The sequence below is a fragment of the Gopherus evgoodei genome, chromosome 2 (assembly GCF_007399415.2).
Source record: "Gopherus evgoodei ecotype Sinaloan lineage chromosome 2, rGopEvg1_v1.p, whole genome shotgun sequence".
Classification (NCBI taxonomy): domain Eukaryota; kingdom Metazoa; phylum Chordata; order Testudines; family Testudinidae; genus Gopherus; species Gopherus evgoodei.
In genome coordinates, this window is record NC_044323.1 from 213,859,197 (window position 1) to 213,881,374 (window position 22,178).

At 40.4% G+C, this 22,178-nt stretch overlaps 1 protein-coding gene across 1 annotated transcript; it reads left to right on the forward strand.

The window, feature by feature from the left end:
* The first annotated feature begins 2,989 nt into the window (after positions 1-2,989).
* Positions 2,990-22,077, forward strand: RIOK3 (RIO kinase 3). Its single transcript, XM_030552920.1, has 13 exons — positions 2,990-3,142; positions 7,158-7,279; positions 8,125-8,270; positions 8,395-8,502; positions 9,121-9,230; positions 10,042-10,185; positions 11,422-11,549; positions 14,941-15,123; positions 15,689-15,848; positions 18,029-18,109; positions 18,203-18,292; positions 18,720-18,827; positions 20,623-22,077. The coding sequence occupies exons 1-13, from the start codon at positions 3,080-3,082 to the stop codon at positions 20,734-20,736; spliced, it is 1,557 nt and encodes a 518-aa protein (XP_030408780.1). The 5' UTR covers positions 2,990-3,079; the 3' UTR covers positions 20,737-22,077.
* The last annotated feature ends 101 nt before the right edge of the window (positions 22,078-22,178 follow it).

Sequence of the window (22,178 nt, forward strand, 5' to 3'; positions counted from 1 at the left end):
AACTATTGTTGTATGTAAAGTAAATAAGGTTTTTAAAATGCTTAAGAAGCTTCATTTAAAATTAAATTAAAATGCAATCCCCTGTACCGGTGGCCAGGACCCCGGCAGTGTGAGTGCCACTGAAAACCAGTTCGCATGCCACCTTTGGCACCCATGCCATAGGTTGCCTACCCCTGATCTAGCCCAAAGATACTGTCAAAAATTTCCTCTTTTTATTTAAGCAATAAATTGAAAAGAAGCTTCTCATCTCTTGTTCACCACAGCTGATGCTAAACAGGTCAAGATGTTAGAGTAGCTTTGCATTTTGTTAAACTAAAAAATCAGTTGCATTATTTCTGCCAGCCTTGGAGGAAAGCCACGTTTTGTGATAGGAATACTTTCAATGTTTTACTTGTAACATCGTGGAAAGAAAGATGTCACATTGTCAAGCCAGATTCTCCTAGTCATTCATTTAAGCAATGACAATTTATGGGTAATTGATCCAAAGGGAGTGTGATGCTTTAAAACAGTGGTCCCAAAGTTTTGAGGATCACGCCCCCTCAATCCCTGTCTGTGCCCGCCCGCCATAGAGCTGGAGCCAGGAGCAGGGCCGCAGCTCTCTGTGGGGGGTGGAGGACACAGAGAGAGGTAAGAGGGCCAGGTTGGGACTGCAGCTGGGGGTGGGTCTGGGGCTGGGAGCAGGGTTGTGGCCAGTGGCCGAGGCTAGGGGCAGGAGCAGAGCGGAGCTGGGAGTGGGGAGGGACTGGGTGGTGCTCCCTCTCTGCCCCCCTGGGGGCTGGCCTAGGCCCTGCCACAGGTCCCAGGATGTTCCTACATGCCCCCTACACTTTGGGGACCTCTGCTTCAGAAGGACCTATAAGCACGGCAAATGCTTTTGGTAGTCTGTCTTTCAGAGGACAACTTTCTGTTCCCATCCTCTTGCAAAGACTTGCTTTATATTATATATTTATTACTTTATACCAGTCGTGGGCAACCTGTGGCCCGTGGGCTTCATGCGGCTCATCAGAGTAATCTGCTCATGGGCCATGAGACAGTGTTTACATTGACCATCCGCAGGCATGGCCGCCCGCAGCTCCCAGTGGCCATGATTTGCCATTCTCGGCCAATGGGAGCTGCTTTATACACTAATGTCAACCAAAATGTTCCAATCTATATTTCCCGAAACAGAAAAAGTCTCATTTTTCAAAAGTGCTCAGCACTTGCAGTTCTATTGAATTAATTGGCATTTTGTAGGTGCCCAGCACTTCTGAAAATCAAGCTGTTTTAATGTAGCTGATAAATAAGGATTTAGGATCCTAACTTTAGTCTTATAGCCATTCTTATATTCTGTGATCAGCAAGGCACCTCACATCTATGCCAGCAACTGGAAGGGAAATGGTATAGGAGCCACTTTACTGGCTCTGTGCTACCAGAGGATTCCTCTTCCCTGGGGGAAACTGCCAAAGGCTGAGTAAGCGGCTTTAGAGCAGTTTTGTGTTTGCACAGTGCCATAAAGTTGTCACAGTGTACCTGAAAATCAATCTTTTTTGACTGATAACTAACTATTCCCAGGAAAAGTAGTTTTTATTTAAATATTTTCCTTCTGAGTCTACATCTACCAAATGGCTATTTCGAATTTGTGATTCTGGGAGAGTTTGATTTACGGGGTCAATGAGAAGTGAGTTATTTTCTTTTCTTGGTCTTATCTCTTTTTCTTCTCTGGGTCATTTCCTTTAGTTAGAAAGCTGATATTACTATTTTGCTTATTAGCAAAGCTCTCCTCTTGTGTTTTTGTATCTTTATAACTATATTGTTATGTTTTCCCGAACTACTTTTATCTGTTCATTTCTTTGGATTAGGGCCCCCATCTGTGATATTTAGTTCAGATAATCAAACTTTTTGCTCATTCTCTCATTGTTAAAGAGTAGTTTTGTGGGTATTGCTAAGCTAATTTGCTGAATAACCTTTCCTAAATTCTATTCATTCCAAATTCTTTCTAATCGTTGCAGTTGTAAAGAAAGCCTAAAAACATGAGCTGAGCGCGCCCGAAAGGTTCAGAAACTGGAAGACAAAAAGAACCCAAAAGTATTCTTTTTTTTTAAAAATCTCATGAATTTTTAAGGCAATCTCATCATCTTTGAGGCCTGACTCATTATTTTTGAATTCTGAAAGTTGGCAATGCTGCATTTCAGTCTTCCACTTGCTGATGAGAGCAGCTCTTGTAGACTTGTCCCACATAGGGACAAGGCAGGGGATGGAGAGAACTTGTCCCTATGGCCAAGAACACATAGCTGGGAAGAGTATGGGTATGAGCAGGTTTAAGGTGGTTGGTTGCTATGAATAATAGCTGACGCACCTTTGACTCTTTTGCAACCTGTTGAATAGCTGAGTTAGTATTTGCTGTAATGCCCGTGGGTGTATAGCTAAGGCATTGTACTGTGCCCTTCTCTGAAAAAAACACAAGGTTTCTGGTGGCACCTTAAAGACTAACAGATTTATTTGGTCATAAGCTTTCACGAGTAAAAAACCCACTTCTTGTGTGGGCAGAGTTTCTGTTTTCAGGCTCTGGGAGAACTCTTCAAATTCCCCATTACTCCTTTACCTGCCCTCTACCTCTGCTGCCCCCTCCCTGTGCTCAAGGGCTCGTGCCACAGCCCCCACGGTTAGCTTGCCATGGCAGACTGGGGGATGCCCAGCTCACAGGGAGGAATCCTAGGGCGGAACAGAGCAGTGGGAAGTGGAACGTCGGAGAAGGAGAGATCGATGACATCACTGCCAGTAGGCGTGTCAGAACAACGGAAGTACTTTCCTCGACCAATGGGAAGTCCGAGCTGAAGGTCAGGGTGCGAGAGAAGGAGGGCGAAGCCGGAAGTGCTGGTTTCATTGTGTCTCTGACGCTGCTGCTAGTTGCCCGGACTTCAGTCCTCGTTCCCGCCGCTGCGTCCCCTTCGCTGCCGCCTTCCCCGCGCGCCGTGTCTGTCCCCCGCCCGCTGCTGCTGCTGCCGCCGCCGCCTCCCGCCCGCTCCTGCTGCTGCCGCCGCCGCCTTCCCCGCGCGCCGTGTCTGTCCCCCGCCCGCCGCCCCGCTCTCTGGATGCGCAGATGGATTCGGTAGGAGTCACTGCCGCCCCCGAGACCGGCCCGAGCCCCGCATGGCAGAACAAGGTGAGGGGCTCCCCCGGGTGGCGACGGTCCTGTTCTGAGTCCCCTTCCCCGCGGAAGCGCTGCCCCAGGGGTTTCTGCTGCGTGCGAGGAGAGAGTCCGGTTCCGCAGGGATGGGAGGAGCCGCTGATGAATCACCGTAGGCGGCGGCTCCGGGCTCCGCTTCCCCCTCGTAACTAGCGCGGCCGGACTTGACGAACCGCCCCACGCCCAGGGCTGACCCGGGCCCTGCGGGAAGGACGGGGGGTGGGGGGGCGGTCTCCCTCATCGCCTCCTTCTAGGGCTCGCGGATGGCAGCAGAGACTGGTCCGGGCCCCAGGCAGTTCCTAGGGCTGGTGTTTCCAGTGTTACTCCCTGAGCTGCACCAAAGCTGCTCTTTCTCTCTAGGGACGAGTGAAGTTTTAGGTTTATAGACTTTAGAGCCAGACAGGACTATCATGATGATTTAGTCTGACGTCCTGCAAATTGCAGGCCACAACCTAACCCACTCCTCTAATACACCCATAACCTCTGGCTGAGTCACTGAAGTCCTCAAATCTTCATTTAAAGACTTAAAGTTATAGAGAATCCACCATATATTCTAGTTCAGACCAGTAAGTGATCTGTGTGCCACTTTAATGAGAGAGGTAAAAAAAATCTCCAGGGTTTCTGTCACTGACCTGAGGAAAATTCCTTCCTGATCCCAAATATGGTGAGCTGTTAGACCCTGAGTAAGTAAGCAAGACCCACCAGACAGATGTGGGAAAGAATTTTCTATAGTACGTGAAGCCCTCCCTTTCTGTAGCCATTGGAGATATTTGTTGATAGCGGTCATGGGTAGGCCACATAGCATTCCAGGCAATGTCATCATACTATCTCTTTAATAAATTTATCAAGTTTAGTCTTGAAACAGGTGAGGGTCTTTTTTTGCCCCCACTGCTCCCCTTGGATAACTGTTCCAGAACTTCACTCTTCTGATGGTTAGAAATTTTCATCTGACTTCTAGCGTGAACTTATAGATGGCTAGTTCATGTGTATTTGTTCTTATACCAATATTGGTCCTTTACTTAAATAACTCATCTCCCCCACTTGTGTTTACTCTTCTAATGTATTTATAGAGAGAAATCATATCTCCCCTGAGCTTTTGTTATGTTAGGCTAAATAAGACAATTTTTTTTTAAGACTCCTCTCGTATGGTAGCCTCTTCATTTCTCTGATCATTTTAGTAGCCCTTCTCACCACCTGTCCCATTAATGTTTCTTAAATGTGGGAGACCAAAACTGCACATAATATTCCAGATGAGGGCTTACCATTGCCTTGTATAATGGTAATAACACTTCCCTGTTCCCTGGCAATACCTCATCTGATGCATGTTAGGATTGCACTATCCTTTTTCATTGCCACATCACATTGATCACATTATACTGTGATTGACCAGTAAGTACATCCAGATCTTTCTGCTCCTTTGTTGCTTCCAACTGATACATCCATAGCTTATGTCAAAAATTCTTGTTGTTAGTCCTTAAGTGCATGACTTTGCACTATTAAATTTCATCTGACTTCTGTTTCTCCAGTTGTCAAGGTCATCCAGATTTATTGTATGATATTGTTCTGATACAGTGTTAAGGCAGATGCCCTAAAAAGTCCCCTTTCTCTCTCCCTGCCCTTAACTAGGAAGGAAACACCACAACAAAATTAAACAATAGGCTGTTGCTAGGGCTTGCCTTCAATCTTTGCTGGGAGGAGCAGGGAGGGTATTATAGGTTGCATTTGTGAGTTTGTATCTGGGAAGCTCAGATCTGGACTACCAAGAACAAAGGCCATCAAGACAGGTAGTGGAAGACACCATCGTCCTGAGGAAAGGTCTGAGAACCAGGCGCTTCTGTGTCCTAACTGTTGCAAGGCCTTGGGCAAGTCATTTTTCACTTCTCTTCTCACATCTAATGCACTAGGGTTCAAATTGGATTCATGTTTGCATGGTGCTTTGAATGTGGTATGTGCCATGTAATTATTAAGCATGACCACATCTACCAATGGATCCATTTGGTACTTGAGTTAAAATTTGGCATGCCAATGGTAGAGTCCAATTTAGATGAACGTATGCAGTACCTCTCCATTACTGTGTATCTGCTCTGATGGGATTATTAAACTGTTCCCTCATAGAAGTGATGAAATTTAGCCTTGGGGTCCACTCTCAGGTGCAAGGAGAGAACTAGAACTTGTCTCAAACCTTCTGGCGTAGTCTAAAGAGGGACATCTAACTGCTACAGACATGTAGAAATCAGTTTTTGTCTGTGGCTTGAAACCTTTTCCAGAATGTAATTTGGGTACAATGTGTCCTAACCAGTCTTGACCTATTGTATTAAACTCTGAAAGATGGTGATCTACTCTGGCCTTTACTAACTTTGTCCTCACTGTAATGACATATGCTTGTAGATTAAAGAAGACTTAAGTATTCCTGCAGAAGGACATGTCAAGGCATATTGAGCTCTAACTCAGCAGACTATGTTCATGGCAATGAGAAATGCGCATAGATGAAATAAACATCTTTTAACATTTTCAGTGCTCAGATACTTTACTGTAAATTACCTGAAGAAATTAAGAGTATACTCAAATCTTTTCAGCAAAAAAAGGGCTCAGAGTTGGTTTCCAAAACTGATGAGCAGACCTTTGTCTATTCTACTGCAGCCTGAAATCAATTTCAGTTCACTGCTGACACATTCCTGTTCAGCCTACTGCTTGCTGGCTAAAGTTCCTGTTGGAACCCTGACAGGTGGGTCAGTGCACTTAGACCTTGATTCTGGGCAAAACTCTATCTCCATTTAAGTCAGTGACAAAACTCACATTGGAGCCAGAATTTAGACCTATGAAATCTTTTTTGGTTGCATCTCAGAGATGTCTCCTTTAGTTCTGAAGGAATGTGTTGTATCTGTTACTGAAACAAACAAGTCTGCTCTCTAGTTTTCATTTTGTTTCAGTCTAAAAAAATATGTTGCTGAGAAATGTATAGTACATTCTACTGGATTTTAAAAAAATAGATATTAACTTCAATGTGTTTTTCCTTAGAATAAGTTTCTTTTTAAGATGAATTTTACTTTTAGTGCTTGACACAATGTGGACCTGACTTGATCAAGATCTGTAGGTGCAGTGCTATGGCAATACTATCTCTAATAAAACCTCTAGAGTGAGTTGGTGGCAGGTTTAAAAATTGTTCTCAGTGTTGGCGATATAGATGAAATACAGTTGTTGAAAATAACAGGTTTTTTCACTGGGACACACTATCTTGGATGTAAAAGTGCCTGAAATTGCATCTACACGGGAAGACTTCAGTTGGACTACATTCAGGTGCAAAGTTTATCTTGCATGGCTGTATTTGCAGGATTTGATGCTTGAAGTCTATGAAGTATTTAAACTTGTGAGCTAATTTCTCCCTTCTTAGAGGTAGCCCAGCCCAGTGGACTTCATTACCAATCAATATGTAACTTTTAATTGTTACTGTTTCACTATAACCTTTCAAACTGTTTTAACTTGGAGACTTGGCTGAACCAGTGCATTTTGCACATTTATAACTCAATATTCAAAGATATTTAACTTTTGTCATTCAAATGTTTGAACAGATAATTTTTCCAAATTTGGAGGTGGGGGGGAGAAATCCTAAGCTGAGAGAAAATATGGTAAACTTCAGCCGTGAAGTGTTGTTCACATAACTTTCTCAAAAGGGGAGGGGTTTACAGAAATTCCCAGTTCTGATTGTCTGCTATTACCAGGTGGCTCTTACAACATACTGTGCTGTGAATATGTTCTTTAACAATCCAGATCCTCTGAAGTATTGGCACTGCCCTCTTCCCTATTTACCTTATGGTGGTCACTTAAAGGAGTACTGCTGTACTTTAGTCTAACAGTATTTGAGAATCTGTGAAAGAAAGAGAAATCAAGACTACATCAGTTTGCGCTGAACCTATTGGTAGTTTAACTGTACTAACAAAGAAAGTAGCCTGTATATCTAGTTGCCGTATTTCAACAGAATGTTTCTTTGCAGTGTCCGTGGGGAACCCCTAAACATGCAGCAATATCATGCTGTCTTGCTGATGTGATGAGTGAACAGTTGGCAAAAGAGCTGCAACTGGAAGAAGAAGTTGTTGCTTTTCCTGAGATGGTTATGTAAGTTAATCACCTTTGAACTTAAATGTTGGATTAGTAAACTTGATTGCTGAGTCATCGTAGGTCTTCCTACATGGTATCTTAAGTAAAGGTGTGTAGTTACCGTACCATAGTCAGTATTTTCCTCTTTGTCACCCTTTTCTTGGTCCATTTATGGTAGCTCCTCTAGAAATTTATTGTTAAAAACACCTATTCCAGTGGTTCTCCAGTATCTGAATCATGTGGCTCTCTTCCTGAGATCCACTCATAATCTTGTTCTCTCCCAGTTCATACTACTTTCGTGGAGAGGGCTTTTTAGACCAGTAGCTCTCAACCAGAGGTACACAGAGATCTTCCAGGGTGTATCATCTCATCTAGATATTTGCCTAGTTTTGCAAAAAGCCATAGCAAAGTTAGTACAAACTAAAATTTCATATAGACAAAATGAGAGAATAATCTTTCAGTAATAGTGTGCTGTGGTGCTTTTGTATTTTTATGTCTGATTTTGTAAGCAAGCACTTCTAAGTGAGGTGAGATTTGGGGTATGTAAGACAAATCAGACACCTAAAAGGGATGCATTATCCCCCATTATTTTTAGTAAAAGTCAGACAGGTCATGGGCTTAGGTCATGGGCAAGAAATAAAAATTCACATATCTGTGACTTTTCCTTAAAATAAGCATGACAAAATCTTAACCTTAACCATAGTTAATTATTGAGAAGTTTTGCATTTAAATGCAGTTTCTCCAAGATTCTGTATTCAGTCTGGAATAACTTAAGGGGATACAAGACTGTGTGTTTACTATGTTAACAGAATTTTTATTCCCTTCTTTTTTTTTTTTTGTTTTTTTTTGTTTTTTGTGCTTAGTGTTGCCGAAGGGCCGTTTATTACAGGAGAAAACACTGACACTTCCAGTGACCTAATGCTAGCCCAGATGCTGCAAATGGAGTTTGACAGGGAGTATGATGCACAGCTTAGACGTGAAGAAAAAAAGTTCAATGGCGATAGCAAAGGTACATGACAGTCTTGTTAGACAAACAAGTACATTTATTTTATGACACCTGTTTGAATTGACTGAGCTGTGAGGTAGTGGTGAATGCATGTTAATTACAAACTTTCTAATTTTTGTTTCCCAAGTCTCCATATCCTTTGAAAATTACCGAAAGATGCATCCCTATGAGGATAGTGACAGCTCAGAAGATGAGGTTGACTGGCAGGATACCCGTCATGATCCCTATAGAGCAGGTATAGACTGAATTTACTGTGTGTACAAAATGTACTATATAGGCCAAGATTCTCAAAAATGAGAGCCTGAAATTAGAAATGAGACATTGGGTACTTGGCGCAGCTGAAAATCATGCTGTTTGTTTGGGTTTTTATTTGTTTATTCTTTATTATTTAATTTAGGAGCTGAACTTTAGGCTCCTATTTTTAATATATTTGGTCTCTGATTACATGTGCCCTTTGTAAAGTTCTGATTTATTAAAAATTAGGTTGCCGGTGGGTAGGTGGGTGTGTTATCAAGGAAGTACATTGTAATGAAGACTTCAATGCCCAATATGCAGCATAGAACACATTGATTAGTCTTAATAGCTGGGTATTTGAGGTTACCTGTTTGGAGGACCTATGTGTCTGTCATCTATTCCTTCGTAGAGTATGTGCCAGACTGTAACATAGGATGTATTATTTTAGAAGTCCACGAAGTGTGCAGAATGCTTCACAGAAGGGACTCTTGTTTGCTTTTTACATTTTTAATTAATTTAATTGATTTGCCTATTGTAGGCATCATGGAATAGTTACAAATATATTACACCTATATATGTGAATACATAAACTTTGACTTGTAATATTCACTATTGGTAGATAAACCCACCACTACTCCAAAAAAGGGCTTTATAGGAAAAGGAAAAGAAATTACCACCAAACATGATGAGGTTGTATGTGGAAGAAAGAATACTGCTCGAATGGAAAATGTAAGGTCCATCTTGTGTGTGCAAGCATAATATGTATAAATGCCTTAAGTCAATCAATATTTGGAGGATTTTAGAGAAATGTATGTTTGTGTGCTGCAGAATGTTATTCTAACTATCCTTTAAATGAAGACCGTGAAACATTTGGATTAATTTTTTGATAGAGGTAAGTATTGTGGAAAACTGAACTTTTTTTTATTTCTAAACTGTTGTTCAAGTAATACTATATGTAAGTGATACAAAAATGTTTATGTACAGAAATTACTTTAGCACAAATATACCAGCAAGCTCAGTAATAAGAGGGGGAAAATCATCAAGCTTACACTGGTAAACATGCCAGTCATGTAATCCAAATTATTTAAAAAACAGAACCAAAAAAACCTTACCTGAGTCAGGGAAACTGGGTCTTAATCACTTAAATTATAAGCCAGCATTCTACACTGTCTATCCACAGCAATAAATATTTGCATATTAACTTAGCTGTATCAGAAAATATTGGAAAGAAGGAGATGCACGCCAGTACTATCTTTACAGGATAAATGATGTGTAATCTACTTACACAGTGAGTGAGAGCAATTGCTTAGCTTTTGATTTAAAATTATATTGGAACATTTTGTTAGCACTCTGTAAAACATGCTTGGTGGAATGCTGTCACAGAAGCCATTAACTGAAGCAGCCACTCTTCCAGTTCTGAAGTGAAGCATTGTAAAAGATCGTTCTTGAATCTTGGAATCAAAATCTTGTTCATTTGCTGTATCTTTTTGTCTGTCTCAAGTAGTAGTATTGTTTTTTAAATACCTTGTCTGTTTTGTAGTTTGGACCTGATTTCCAGGTTGGAGATGGAATTGGAATGGATTTAAAACTATCCAATCAAGTATTTAATGCCTTAAAGCAACATGCATACTCTGAGGAACGTCGAAGTGCCAGGCTCCATGAGAAGAAGGAACATTCTACTGCTGTATGTCTTGGTGCTAAGCCATTTTAAATCCCAAACCTTCCATACCAACTTGCATATCATTTTGATACATTTTAGAAAGAGTCATCCATTTTGACTAAACCAAATGAGCAATGTTTGACATGGGGATTACTGAATAAGGTTATATTATATTAACTCCCATAGTGGGAAACTCTTTGCCTTCATCTAAGCCATGTGTATTGTGCTCAGATACTGTGGTCACAGCTGACATAAATGCATGCAATAGAATCATAGAATATCAGGGTTGGAAGGGACCTCAGGAGGTCATCTAGTCCAACCCCCCGCTCAGAACAGGACCAATCCCCAGACAGACTTTTGCCCCAGGTCCCTAAATGGCCCCCTCAAGGATTGAACTCACAACCCTGGGTTTAGCAGGCCAATGCTCAAACCACTGAGCTATTCCCCTCCTGCCCCCCCCCAATAAGGCTTCCCAAAATAAGAGTAATCAAGTTATTACCAATTTGCTGGGGCTTTCTATATCTTTAATACCTTGGAGCTGATCATCTGCTTCACAACTATTTCTGGAATTTCCTTTAGAACTTAGTTATAGAAATCCTGAGAAAAGAAGGGATTAATCCTAGATAGCTGGAGTATACTACTTTAAATTATCTTCATAACTAGAGCTTCAAGAAGATAGGTTGCTGTTTGAACTCCCTCAACTTGTCATCTAGAAAACCAATTGGTATTCCTGATTGGTTGAAATAGTTGATTTTTTGTGGGGTGGGGTGGGCGGAATTCTAGTGTGGTGGTCTTGATTTTTGACACTGAGTTACGGGAATTTAGAGAGAGGTTAAAAGAGCTGTCCATCTCAGTGTTGTCAGTCAGTAAAATGGGTATACTATCTAAACATCTCTGAGGTATTCAGGCTTCATGTTTGTAAAGCTCTTTGAGACTCAAAGATGAAATGTGCAATATGAAATGCTCTTCTCTGTGCATAACAGCAAAGATGTGGTCCTTGTCCCAAGGAGCTTACAATCTATAAAAAACAGTGTTAAGTAAAATAAGTCTTGGGATAAAAGAGGTGTTCTGCTAAAGTGTAGAAACAAGAACAACCTACTTATGCTTTTTCTCCTAGATTTTTCATGAGAACACATTTTGCCAGTTGATTCAAATCGGATAGAAAGGGTATTATCCTCTAAATAATCAGAACCACCAATTGGTTTAAATGAATTTAGATAAATCATTCACATGTTTACTTTTTCTCCCTTTCTCCTGTAGGTGAAAGCAGTGGATCCTAAAACACGTTTACTTTTGTACAAGATGATCAATGCTGGGATACTGGAGACCATTACTGGCTGCATTAGCACAGGAAAAGAATCTGTTGTTTTTCATGCTTATGGAGGAAAGTAAGTGTGTGATTGTCATGCTTTGGGGTGCAATCCAGACCAGAAAGGTGTTGTCACTACTTGCTCTGCAATCCTAGGGTGCTTTATAGTGCTTTGCTGCTGTAGCTTCCAGCCTGGGAGCTCTCTCAGCGAGCATACAAGCATGCAGGTCACACCCTGGGTGTGTGTTGGTGCGCTAGACAGCCCTGGTTCAGCATCCTCTCTGCAGTCCCACTCTGGCTTTCACCAGCCTTGGTTACAACCAGCAAGGTGACCCCAACATGCTCCCAGTACTGAATTTTCCCAAAATTATGTTCACTGCAGTGCCCAGCCCTCTCCTGGCAAGTTGAGAGAGATAAGGTTCATTTGTTCCCTTAAAGCAGTGGTTCTCAAACTTTTGTATTGGTGACCCCTTTCATAAAGTAAGCCTCTGAATGTGACCCCCTCTTACTAATTAAAAACACCTTTTTAATATATTTAACAGTATTGTAAATGCTGGAGGCAAAGCGGGGTTTGGAGTGGATACTGACAGCTCACAATCCCCATGTAATAACCTTGAGTCACGACCCCTAGTTTGAGAACCCCTGCTTTAAAGAGACAAAAGCACATTGCAGCCTATTAGCTGGGATGAATACACCCTTCGCTCAAGCACGGCCCTGAATTGGTTTATAGTAAAAATAAAACAAATTTATTAACAATAGACATAGGCTGACTGATGCCACGGAAAAGAAATAAAAATAGAAGTAGTTATAAGCAAATGAAAGTGGGTAAAAATGCATCTACAAGTCTGAAATTTAGTATAACAAGGTGTACAGGCTTTGTTCAAGATGGTGTCTGTCACTAGTCTTCCTTCTTCCCAGCCCTGGCTGACTTTCCCTCAGTCAGGACCTTCCACAGAAGTACAAGATGCTGGCTTTGCTTAAGCAGGTCTCTCTCCTACATATTCAGTTTTTCCAGAGACTTCAATCCCTGCCCCTGCCCCCCCCGCCACACACACACCTTGGTTGAAGGATCCATCTTTCTCAGCTTCCAACAGCTCTGTTTCCTTGTCTGTCTAGTGATGGATGTGAAAGATGGCTTCTGTCTTTGCTTATATTTCTCAAAGTTCAATGACCTTGTTTCAAGCAGCAGAATGACTTCATGCTGTTCTTCTCTTCCCATCACCCTGCTGATTTCTATGTAAATACATCTTCCATTGTATTTAGTCACACCTGGCTTAATTTCATTCATTGGAGTCAGGTAGTTAGCTGCCTTCCCTCCTGTCTGGGTAAAACCTGTTTCTCCCTTTTGTTTGGACAAAGACTGTAAAGCATGATATCAATGTGTCCTTATACAGTGTTAATACATAGAGTCCTCTTTCCTAGACAGGGCATCTGCCCCCATATTTTCTTTCCCTTTTATATGGAAGAAACCCGTTTTTTGTCACTCTTGTCTGTTTACAGTCTTAAGGATATATCAGAGAATATCCATAATTTCACCTACAAAGTTGTTACACACATTTCACAGCAACATTAATGACCATTGTGGTGGAAGATTTCAAACGATATTATCACATCACCTTTTAAATAAATATCATGACAGCAGTATGTGAGGTGTAGTGAATGTCAGGTGTGACGAGTTGCTGACACAGAGTGGTGATCAGTTATTAACACTGGCCTTTATGGTGAGATGATACGAAAATGGGAAGAAGCAGCAGCAAAACACTTGAGCGGTCTGGGTTTTTGTATTCTGAGATTTTTGTGTATTTACAATATCATTGTCCCTGTTGAAGTAAGGGATGTAAATAGCAGTTAAAAAAGTTAACCAGTTAAATGATGATCAGTTAACAGTTAACCAAGGTAGCTCTCAGGGGCCTCGCTGGGGTTAACGGTTAAGGTTGGTTAACTGGTAAGCCTAAGGCTTACCAGTTACCTGTTTCACCTTTTACATCCCTAGTTGAAGTTTATATATAAAATGAATAATTGTAAAAAGTAAAAAAGTACATTTAAAAAAAAATCCCTGTTATTTTCCTTCTCCAAAAATAGCCTAGAAAATTAACATAAAACTTTAAGTATAAACCTTCATAGGCTTGTACATGTGTCCTTGTTTTGGGCCCCCCTTCAGTGTTAGGCCTCATGCCCTTACCTGTCTTTTTTTTCTTTTTCTTTCTTGCCATTATCCCACTCAGGCTGGGATCTGGGTGCAGTAGTTGGTCTGTGTCAACCACTTATTTAACCCAGCAGGTCCAGCTAGACATCTGCATTACTTCCCTTTGGGAGCAAGTGGAAGAGTGACCAAACAGTCTTCTTAAAACAATTGTTTTTATTTAGCAAGAGAAAGAAAGTGTTAGAGGATTTTAAAACTGACGTCAGCAATTAGGTCTCTTACATAAAGTGCTACAATTTCTGATGGTGACATAGGCAGTCATAGGTTCTTACAGGTGCCTGAACTGTCCTTTAAGCCTGCCAGAGTTCTTTGTTCTCCTGCATCTGAGGTTTGGCCTTTCCTTATCAAACCAGTTTCATAGGCTGACTGGAGACAGAACCAGGAAAGCTAATCATTCTGGCATTGTCCCGTAACTCTTAAATGTTTGCTGATAAGTAGATACCTTGAGCCATCCTTCTCCTTCCTCCCTGTGTTCCAGAATAAACCAATACATTTATATAAGAAATATATTCATATAGTAAACATCATCCCAATAACTAGGCATACAGTATTCATAAATTATTATAGATAGCTCCATAATTGTCATAAAATGTTACGTAAAAGTGGAGTTAAAATCTTAACCTGGGTTTCAACTCTATCCACTGTACAGACAAACGTCAACAGAGAGAAGAAAGTAAACTGTAAAAAAGGGGCTATTGGGTGATTGGACATACAGTGATTTCCATATTTCACCTTTTACAGAGGTTGCATTTAACCAAGTAATATTTAAACTGCATCAGTTCCATTTCATTATAGAAATGTATAATAAGCCTACTTGATAAACTTTTGGTCTTCATAATTGAAGTCCTTCACAAGATATTACTGGAATTGCTTTAAGAACCAAGTTTAGCCAGGGAACTCTGCAGTCTTTTCATGGTCTTAACTTCAACATTATATTCAGTGTTTTGTTTCTGCATGATCTTAGAACACCTTTTATAGAAACAAACAAGGCCAGCTCCAGGATTTTTGCTGCCTCAAGCAGCAAAAAGAAAAGCGGAGCGGGGAGTCGCGATCTGCGGGAGCTCTACCACCTCTTCAGTGGCAATTCGGTGGCTGGTCCTTCACTCTGAGAGGGAGTGAGGGACCCGCTGCCAAAGAGGCGAGCGTGCCACCCCTCACCATTGGCCGACCCAAGCAGCTACTGAAAACAAACAAACTCGATTGTGCTAGAGACCTAGATGTAGATTAAACATTTAATTTTTATTTTATGTTTTTTTTCAATCATAAGAATGGATGATAAAGCTGTACCTCCAGAATGTGCCTTAAAGGTTTTTAAAACTACCCTTAATGAATTCAAGAACCGTGACAAATATATTAAGGATGACTACAGGTTTAAAGATCGCTTCAGTAAACTGAATCCACGGAAGGTTATCCGTATGTGGGCAGAGAAAGAAATGCACAATCTAACAAGGTACAAAAACAGTATAATTGGTATTAGTGTCTGGCTTTTTTCCCCCTATTTTTCAAGGAAGATTTGCTAGATCACTGTAAAGTCCTACTTTGATGTGGGGGCCTTAATGCATATGTTTACTCCAACTCTCGCATCTTATTACATATAATTTTAATTCATACAGTTGAAATACTACAAATGTTCAGTCCTTCCTTATTCCCTATATGCTTTCAAGCTCAGGATTGTATAACTGAGCACATTTATTTTGTATATTAGGAAATCTTTCAAGTAAAAGTGTCCGTTGGTCATTTTTAAATTGTTGCCAGACCTGTATTGTAATCAAGTCTTTGAAGCCACTAGCGTTTACCTCTGAAAATTACAGTCTAAAATGAAACCAAAAGGTTTGTAGCCTTCAAGGCATAATGTTTTTGGAATCCACTGTATGGCTTCCAATGCTTTTATGTATATTCTATGTGAATTACTATATTGATACAGAATAAGCTTGAAAAAATGTTTTAGCACCAGAGAAGAACTAGCATGAATTTTTGACTTACTCTTGCAATAATATCTATCTTCTGATCTACAGAATGCAGAAAGCAGGAATCCCTTGTCCACAAGTGGTTATGCTTAAGAAACACATCCTGGTCATGTCTTTCATTGGCCAGGATCAAGTTCCAGCTCCTAAACTGAAGGAAGTAAAACTCAGTAGTGAAGACATGAAGAAGGCCTACTATCAAATTCTTCATGTAAGATGCTGATGTCTTTACCCAACAGTCTGGTAATAATTCCTGAGAGAGTAGTATAGATGACAATTGTACCTATGTATGTATTCTTCACAATATATAAAACCTCTGGACCTCCATATCAGCAATGTTTTGCAATAGGTATGTTTTGGGGCATATGAAGAAATGAGGATAAACCAGAAATGATGCATGAGAGGAAAAATAAGACTTGGAATTAACTTGGATAGAAAACAAACTTAATGCTGAGTGGTGGCAAACTGGCGCTTGGTAGAAAACCACTATTCCAGGTCAAAGGTCCCAGGTTTTGGAAGAATTACTCCTAGGAGAATTCCGTGCCACCATGTGTACGCAGAATTCATTTCCCCTGCAGATTCTTTGCTTCCCTGCCAAAAAAAAAAAAAAAGACTTTCTGACGGGAAAGCAAAGGGAAGCCACGAGAGTGGTCATGTGCCTCTCCCTACCAGTGTAAGCATGTCATTTCACGTGCCCGGAGCAACTGGTGGAGAGGTAATCACCACAGGGGAGGGAGGCTAGGGACATTCTGGCTGGTGGCTCCTACCCTGTGCTGGGCTCAGATGCTACTCCTGACTAGGCTGAGAGCAGGAGAAGATGGGACTTGTTCTTCCCCTACAAGGAGCCAGTGCTGGGTCAGACCCGTCCCCAGAAACCTCTCCTGGATGCATGAAGCTTTCCCCCCTCCCTGCCCCGCTCCTGCCCCCATTGCTTCTCGGTGCGGGGGAGGGGATCACTACAGGGAACGGTTCCCCCCACCAATCTGCCCAACCCCTGTGCATTTGGCACTCCCACTCTGCTGAGCCTCACCCCCTACATCCAGACCCTCCCCTCTGCACCCAGACAATCCTACCGAGCCCCAACCACCTTCACCTGGACCCCATGTTCAGAGTCCCATTGCCCCTGCACTCAGAACCCTCCAGCAAGCTCCTGTGCATCCAGATTGTATCACACAGAGCCCTCTCACCCCACAACTGGATCCCCCACACACACTAAGCCCCTCCACACTTGGATCTTGCCAGGTTGAGCCTGCCTGCCTATCCACACCATGCTGGAGCTTCCACATTTATTTATTGACAAATACAATTTGACAAATTTTAAAACATTGTGCGCAGAATTTTTATTTTTTTGGTGCAGAATTCACTTAGGAGTAAAGAATATTAGTGATCTAGTGAGTATCTCTGTTGAATTTGTCTGGTCCTATATGAATACTTGTATTATCATTTTTAATCTCTCTAATGTACCATAGCTAAGTAACGTTTAAGTAGCTCCATTAACCAAACTGTCTTGTTGATTTGTTTGGAAGGGGTGAGGGAAGTGTGAAGGTAACTAAGGTGGGATGAAAGTTATTCTGGTTTTAAAAAAACAAACAAAACATGGAGGACTTTACTCTAAAGCCCTTTAACTGTCTCAACCAGTCTGATATATACCCATCAGTAAGAGTGCTAGAGATTAAAATTATAGCCCTTGACCTGCAATTGTAAATACTTCATTGCTTATTCCCCACTTCAGCTGGATTAAATATTTTATCAGCTGTGTTTACGTACACTCAAATCACTCTTATGCAGTTAAACCCTGAAACTTGTGGAGCTACACATATGTCGTTTAAACTGAATTTAGTTGGTGTTGGGCACTGTTCAATACATAAAGGAAGATGAGGTCCTTGCTCAAAGGAACTCAGTTGACATTCTGCAGATATAATGCAGATGCATAAACTCAGAATGAACAATGTAAGATTGAATCTAGAGGTGTCTTTCTCCTACTCACTGTTGAAGTTCAACTTTAATTCATTTTGTGTAATTTCTAATGTCATGACTCTGGGTGAAAAGTCATCAGTGAGTGCTTATCTGTTCCACAGAGTGTAAGGTAAAAGAGTTGTCTAAACATGCCTATCTGTCTACTGCAGTTGGACTGGTTGACAGAGTTCAGATAAGTTCACAAGTCTTAACTGTTTTCCTTGAAATTCTGAACATTTAGTTTCTATTTAACAGGAATAAAAGATGTGAAGTCACAATTCCTCACATTAGCCAACTGCATGTAAACTTGAAATGTGACTACTAGTTGGATGGAAAAAATGCTTTGCTTTACCCTGGATGTACAAACAGTGCTGACTAATTACCACTCAAACAAGTATTCTTTGCTTAATTGAGCATTTTTCTTCCCTCTCGCAGATGATGCAACAGTTATATAAAGAGTGCTCACTTGTTCATGCTGACCTGAGTGAGTACAACATGCTATGGCATGAGGAAAAGGTGAGCATATTCTTAAAGTAGAAAAAAAGGTGTATTTAATGTTGAGTTTCTGTGTGCACTATGTGAACCAGTACCTTTCTCTGTTTACTTTAGGTCTGGTTAATTGATGTAAGTCAATCTGTGGAGCCAACCCATCCTCATGGACTTGAGTTTTTGTTCAGAGACTGCAGGAATGTTTCACAGGTAGGGGTTCTGCAGTTAGTGGCCTCTGTTTGCTTTTTTTTTTTTTTTCCCTGCAGTTAAACTTTGATGTAAAAGGCTTTTTCTGGGGACAGGGAACAGACTTTGATTTTATCAACTTCATATATTTAAAATTCAGTTTTGGAAATGATCACTTGTAAACGTTGAGTGATGTGTTTAGATACAGGAAGACCATATTGGAGTAAGATTCAGCATTAGAGAGGAATAAAATGGTGCTTCTAGAATTGAAACCTGCTCTTGGATCATGTTGCTTGGTTGTCTTGGGGGGGTGGGGAAGGCAGAGGGGAGTCAAATTTAAGTGCTGCTTCCATATCTGATTAGTAATTTTAGTTTGTGAAATGCACCACGTGTACTATTTTATAAACTCTGATTACAAAGACACTGTAATACATTCTTTCATTTTTAACAGTTCTTCCTGAAGGGAGGTGTATCAGAAGCACTTAATGAACGGGAGCTCTTCAATGCTGTCTCAAGTTTAAATATTGCAGCTGACAATGAAGCTGATTTCCTAGCTCAGGTAAGATTCTCTCTCTGGGTGATATCTAATACTAGTAAATTAAGGTCAGCTAGCTAGCGGCCAGCCACAATCCTATTTCCTCAACGTTCTTAGTTGTTATATGACTAATCCTGTTAGGATAGCTGGTGAAACTATAGTAAACGTAAATCTCCAGCTTTTTAAATTCTGATTTGTCTAGGTTGAAATAGCAATAGCAGAAGCTGATACAGACAAGTTACACCAGTTATCTTAATTAAAACAACCTCAGTTATATGTAAGTCACAATGTTTCTTAAACCGCTGAATGAGTGTTTTTTAAATAAAAATACTAGTGGGGTCATGCAAAGACAAAGAAGCTGTTCAAAAAAATGATATAACTTTTATAGCTTATTTTCAATCATTTTAAATGCAAAAAGATTAGAACCTAAAAATAAAGCTTGTGCTACGATCCTCAAAAATTTAGGATCCTAAAATTAGACTTCTAAAGCCACATTTTACTTCCTGATTTATGTATTTTATTTTAGCTGTAACTCGTTTCTTTTAAATGTGCCCTGATGTCATATCAATTACATTCTAAAAAATATCAGATGAAGTGGGAGATGTTTTAAGCAGGAAATGTCTTAAGCAGGGAGAGGGGATGTGTAGATAAATGTTTAATGTCTTCAAGCATTCTTGAGTTACTAGGTAAAAGGGCACTTAGTAGTAGTAAAGCATTGGAGAGTTGTCCTGATAGGCCCTAGCAGCGCAGACCCATGCTGGTCCCAGCCATAAAACTATGTATTTCTGTATTAATGTAGAAACATGTAGGGGGTGAGAAATTTAGTTCTGATCAGCTCCTGGACTGGGTGTGCTACCAGTATGCTCAGCCAAAGGAGGAGAGAAATAAGACACAACGTAACATTCTAGGGAACTGCTACCAGTGTTATTTCAGTTTTTCCCCCCTTTCAAATGCTGGTAAGTGTCCATGCTTCATTGAGGTGTAAGATGGTTTTGGCATTCTCCTACAAAATCCTTTGAATATTTTGTTTTATGATTTGCCATAATAGGGAAAGGTGCATTAATGTGTGAATGTTGTTACACAATATGATCTTTCAAAGACTAATTGGATAGCCCCTCTGTAAGCTTCAAACCATAACTTCCCAGCTGTTAGTGGGGCTTCACACTGGTGTCCCTATCTCCCTATTTACATTCCTTCTTTTCTCTTAATTTCTTTGTCTTCTCTTTTATGAGTATCGGAAAAAGTAGTGCCCTGCACTAGTTCTTTACAGGCTGCAGACCAGAATAGGACTGTACTATTTGAATCATGTAAAGCACTTGAGTGTGACTTTATTTACTGCTCTGCTAGTACCATTGACATCAGGGGTGGGTTGGGCTGGGTTGTCCCATCATCATGAGGCTATTCTGGAACTTCCACCACCACTCTTCGGGGCGGTTGAGATACAGCAGTGGTGTTTTAGGCTTGAGAAAATTAACACTTAAATGCTTTTGGGGGAATTCTGGACACAGTCTAGACTCTAGGGGACACCCCCCCCTGAAAAAACCCTGTCCCTGAACCTGAAAGCATTGTATATACTTCTGTTCCATTAATTTGCTCAAGGTAGATGCTTCTTAAAATCTCCTAAACGTTGCATATCACACCCTTGATTAAAGCTGGTGTGGCTGAACCATTGCGAGAGTTAGATATTCAGGAAATGGATCATAATGTGTGAACTAGTTTACTCCTGTAAACTAGCTGTTTTAACACAATATTTTGAAGCACTTGCTTACAGAACTAGTTTTTATAAAAACTTCAGAGTGGATTTATTTCTGTCTTACAGATTGAAGCTTTGGAAAAAACGAATGAAGATCATGTGCAGAAACATGGAAAGAAGTCACCATTTTCAAGCGATGGAGATCCACCAATAGATCCACCAATAATATACGATGAATAGCACTGAATGCATAACTGCTTTAAAAGAAACAAGTTTGCTGCTTCTAACCATGTTAGTGCAGTGGTAAATGTCACCTTCCAAAGACGAGGGAATCTGTGGTTGACTTGGAATACCAAAAAGGAAAACACAATGAGTGTACCCTGGTGCTTGTGTTTTTTATATTGGCCTGCAAGGCAGGCTCTTGGGATTTTAGAATGGCACTGTGAGAATAGAACGTCACCACATCTAATGTTCTGATGATTTAACCAACCTTTCAGTTACATTAGATTATTGTAGCTGAGTTAATCATATTTTGCATGATTTAGAGCTTAAATGTCTTCAATTTTTTTCAAATTGACGATTCCAGATTAGTAGTGGCTACAGTATAAATGGTACAGAAGAGCAGCAGTCCCTATCATCCTATCTGGTTTAAGATGCTATATCTGTTTATACACAATATAAGTGTAGCCCATTTTTCCACATTTAAAACAAACAAAAAAAATTAAATTATTACGGATAGCGTCACAAAAATCTGATTTCTTAATATAACCATCTTTCATGTGCTTTAAAATCACTTTTTTCCCCTTCACGTAAATGGAATATGGCTTAAGATGCCTGTCTAAATATAATTGCATGCAACATGGTGGGGAGCAAGCCTGAACTGTCCAGGGGGCTGAGTTGGCAACATATCAGGGTCTCCTGCTGGCAGCACTCTAATTACATAAAATGGAGCACATAGCTGTCATCTTTATCTTTACTATAGAAATCCTTCAGAGTACTGCTTGAATCAAAATGGATCCTCTTCATTCAGCCTGTATTGAAACTCTGGGTTGTACTTTGAACACTTCTGATTCAACTAAAGTCAAATTAGAAATCTTAACAGAACCAAAGCTGATTATCACAATTGATTTATTACACAATGGAACTGAGGCAAGAAATAAAGTTGAACATGTGTTGAAGTTTTTCTCCTACTGAAGTAGAAATTAGAACTTAAGAAAGTGCTTATGCGTTTTTCATTGACATTTTGACTAAAAAGTATTTAATCTTTCTGTTTCTTTTATATATAAAATATATACATTTTTAACCTGTCTAGACCTCGCTAGAATTACAGTCTGTTAAAAGATTTATTTCTGTGAAACAGTGCATTTAGAAGATGAACTGATTGAATGGGGTGGTATGAATTAGAAAATCCTGAAGATTAAATCATTTTCTGTATATTTATTTTATTGCCCTTTGTAATGGTACTTGTTACCAGGCAAGATATATTGTTGCTGTGTGTGACATTCTCACAGTGTGCTGTGAAAGTGCTCTTCCTGTTGGAAAATGAATGGTGAAGTAAAAACTTGAGCTCTTGTGGCTGTATTCTTGTGTAGTATGTTGTTGAGACTGCAGTGACATGAGTTAGTCCTAAAAGCCTTGTCAGCAACAGATCACTTGGAGCTAGTGTTCCAGATGGGACTAAA

What these genes read in the sequence shown, in the direction of transcription:
- RIOK3 (XM_030552920.1), top strand. Translation starts at nt 3,080, where the DNA reads ATGGATTCGGTAGGAGTCACTGCCGCCCCCGAGACCGGCCCGAGCCCC. An exon ending in AGAAGGAACATTCTACTGCT is followed by an intron (nt 10,186 to 11,421) that starts GTATGTCTTGGT and finishes TTTCTCCTGTAG; the next exon opens with GTGAAAGCAGTGGATCCTAA. An exon ending in TGCTATGGCATGAGGAAAAG is followed by an intron (nt 18,110 to 18,202) that starts GTGAGCATATTC and finishes TGTTTACTTTAG; the next exon opens with GTCTGGTTAATTGATGTAAG.